The sequence below is a fragment of the Gobio gobio genome, assembly GCF_949357685.1.
Source record: "Gobio gobio genome assembly, chromosome: 2".
NCBI classification, from domain to species: domain Eukaryota; kingdom Metazoa; phylum Chordata; class Actinopteri; order Cypriniformes; family Gobionidae; genus Gobio; species Gobio gobio.
The window spans coordinates 69270229-69273531 of record NC_137098.1 but is presented as its reverse complement, the minus strand read 5'-3'; the positions used below and the strand labels follow the sequence as shown (position 1 = coordinate 69273531).

The window sequence follows — 3303 nt, the reverse complement described above, 5'->3', positions numbered from 1 at the left end:
CAATATCAAGCCGTCGGGGATTCGTATGTACCCCTTTTGAGATGTGTACATATAACGGGTGAAAACAGGGATGCGGTTAGTATTAGATACGACAAACTTCATTACGCATCGATCAACAAGGAGCTCATCACAGACATAACTATAGAACTGAAGGACGATCGGAACTGTGAAATACCATTTTCATACGGGAAAGTTGTTGTAAAACTTCACTTTAAACCGTCGAAACATTCTATTATTTAAAAATGTCTTATCACTACAACTACAGTAAAGATACTCTGGAATCGCAATTCTCGGCCGGTCTGTTTTATAAGGACACCGCCGGGGAGATGGACATTGCCAACCCCACGGGTCGTAACACCGGATTGGGGAAGAGAGCGGCGTACACAAACAACAGCAAAACAGTGGAGCTGCTGGCACCCATTCACAGCGACATCTTCTTTCAAGAAAAATTAATGCTGAATGGGGTTGACATTAAAATACGCATGATCAGAGGTAAAGACGAATTCTGCCTGATGAGAACCGGGGCTGTTGCTTACAAATTAAAAATCGAGACAGCATCGCTGTTTGTCAAAAAAGTGAGCGTGTCACCATCCGTGAGACTGGCCCACGCCCAGGCACTGCTCTCGGCAACAGCCAAGTACCCTATTGATAGGGTGTGCTTAAAAAATTTCTCCATACCTGCGGGGTCGAGGGTTTCAAATCAAGAAAATTTGTTCTTAGGAACACTGCCAAAATCTATCGTTATTGCTATGGTCGATAACGACTCGTGCACTGGCACCTACGGTAAAAACCCCTTTGCGTTCCGTCACTATGACGTGGAATACTTGGCCCTACATGTGGACGGCCAGCAGTTTCCTGCGAAGCCCCTACAACCGAACTTCGAAGCGGGGTTGGCGGTGTGTGAATTTTACCAACTAGCTATGGCGTCAGGAAGACATCTTAAAAACCAAGCGCTCTCTATCGACAGGAGTGATTTTCTCAACGGATACTCGCTTTACGCCTTTAATCTCACCCCCGACGAAGACAGCGGCCAACATATATCCCTCATCAAGTCAGGGAATATGCGGCTTGAAGTGCGGTTCAAAAACGCGCTAACGAGCACTATTAATTTGATTGTTTACTCTGTTTTTGACAGCATTATTGAAGTGTCTAACCGACGTCAGATTCTGGTAGATTACTATTGAAATTAATACGTTACAACTCACAGCCATCATGGATAAAATTAAGTGTAACACCTATTTTATCGGTGTCCTACCATGTGATCAACTCCCCGAAAGGCCTATAAGGACCTATCCATCAATGACGATAATTAACACCCACCCCACACACATGCCGGGTGAACATTGGACGGCCGTTTACTTAACTGAAGACGGGGCCGCGTGTTTTTTCGATAGTTACGGCAATCCTCCTGACAGCCCCCTATTCCCACCGGACATTAATAAGTTTCTAACAGCCAATGCCGTCGATACAGTATATTCAGACACCCGTGTCCAGGATTTTACATCGGACACTTGCGGTCAGCACTGCGTGTTTTTTCTGTACCATTTGTCCAGGGGTCTTGACTACAACCACGTAATGAGACTCTATAGTGATGATTATATTAGAAATGATAAAATGGTTGTGCTCTTTGTGAAAAGATTAAGTCTAAAAACCTAATGTCTGTAATGAGAAATTGTTTCAATGTATTCATTGTGTTCAGTCGTGTAATGCCTCAATGTGACATGTTTGAGAACTTGCAATATATTTGTATGGTCTATAAAAAAAAATAAAAAAAAAACTCTTTAAACCATCATCTTTTTTTGTTGTCTTTTATTTCAAAATTAAATATGTACTACATGTACAGAACAAAGTTATGACAAAAATATGAAAAAAGTCTTAAAATTCTAACCATTGAGTCCGATCGATATTCGGTGACTTAAACGGTGGGTCTTCTGACCGGGGTGATGAAGAGCGGGGTTTTCTCATCTTTTTAGAACGACGACTTTGTTCCAATGGTCGAGTATCAGGCTTGCTCTTTAAAGTAGTAATCAAACGTCTAACATGAAGGTTCGGGACCGTAGAAAACGGTATGTTTAATTCGCCAAACGCCTGTAGAAACTTGGACCATCCTAGAGGCCTCCTGTCATCGCGTACCTTTTGAGGGGATGTGACATTTTTTAACAAATCGAGCATGTGTGAACCCTGTATAGTTCTTCCCTTGAACACAAACTCCCCGGACTCCTTCCATGCGCTGACCCCTTTAGCTTTAGACATTTTGTCTAATATGTACCGACTGTTTTTTGTGCTCCTCGATGGTACATTCTTCAGAACTTCGGTCACAACATCTTCTAGACCCACGGTGTCGACGTTATTAGTCGGGGTGGTTTCGTCTTTATGATCAGGGTCGGAATGTGGTAGCGACAGCGTTAAAACGCTACTTTCACGGTCGCCCTGTTTTACGATCGTCAAAAACCTGCTCAGGGTATTTGTATAAAGTTTGGCCTTCTCGTATTGATTCAAATCGGTCCTGTGTAAAATATTTCTTATGGCAGAATCCAGATCATTCTCTACGGTCTGTTGAATATTCTCACGGACATTTTCATTTTTTAGCTTTTCCAGCTGATGTTGCGGTACTAAATACATCTTCTCAGCATACTCCATTACCTCTGTCTAGAGGCTATTAAGCTTGAAATAAAGGGTACTGCGATGCTCAGCAGCGGTAAAAGAAATCCACCAGTTTGGTTGAAGACACGCTTCTTGGCCGATATACCAATTTTTTTATTGGTGACAAGTTTAATTTCCGATTTCCTCCTTTTCAGTTTTTGGTATTGCTGACGATTGATAGGAATCGTTCCATAGAGTATGTTAAGGGCTACTTCGCACAAAGTTAAAATGAGCTCGTCGGATGCCGAATGTAAAATAAGACGCCGTTGTTTTGGTGTGGATTTATGTAACAGTTTTAACAGCGGGAGATGCTTACAAAGTCTGGTCGACATGACGATGATCATGTTCTTCTTCTTTTATTTTTCGGGATATAAACCACTTGACGGTCGGAAAGCAATCCTGTTCTGAGGCGGTACTGCTCAGGAGTTTTTGCTGTATAGTCTATCATTATGTAGCCAAAAGTTTGGTTGACCGCACCGCATAACACTCCATAAAGTATTTTGTGTTTCCGGGGTACATCTGGCGTCCCAGCATCGCTACTTGATTGACGTCCCGAGGATTTTTAAACAGAATTATATAATTGGCGTTTAAGCTAATGGTCCGGCTGGATTTACCCTGTACAAATAAATTTTGCACTATATAAATAGCGCTAAGATTACG

General features: G+C 42.2%; 1 protein-coding gene across 1 annotated transcript; it reads left to right on the top strand.

Annotated features, from left to right (window-relative positions):
* Window positions 1–242: 242 nt before the first annotated feature.
* LOC307118609 (uncharacterized protein F54H12.2-like) lies at window positions 243–1184 on the top strand (the record flags this gene model as incomplete). Its single annotated transcript, XM_079804294.1, has 1 exon — window positions 243–1184. The coding sequence occupies one exon, from the start codon at window positions 243–245 to the stop codon at window positions 1182–1184; it is 942 nt and encodes a 313-aa protein (XP_079660420.1).
* Between the last annotated feature and the right edge of the window lie 2119 nt (window positions 1185–3303).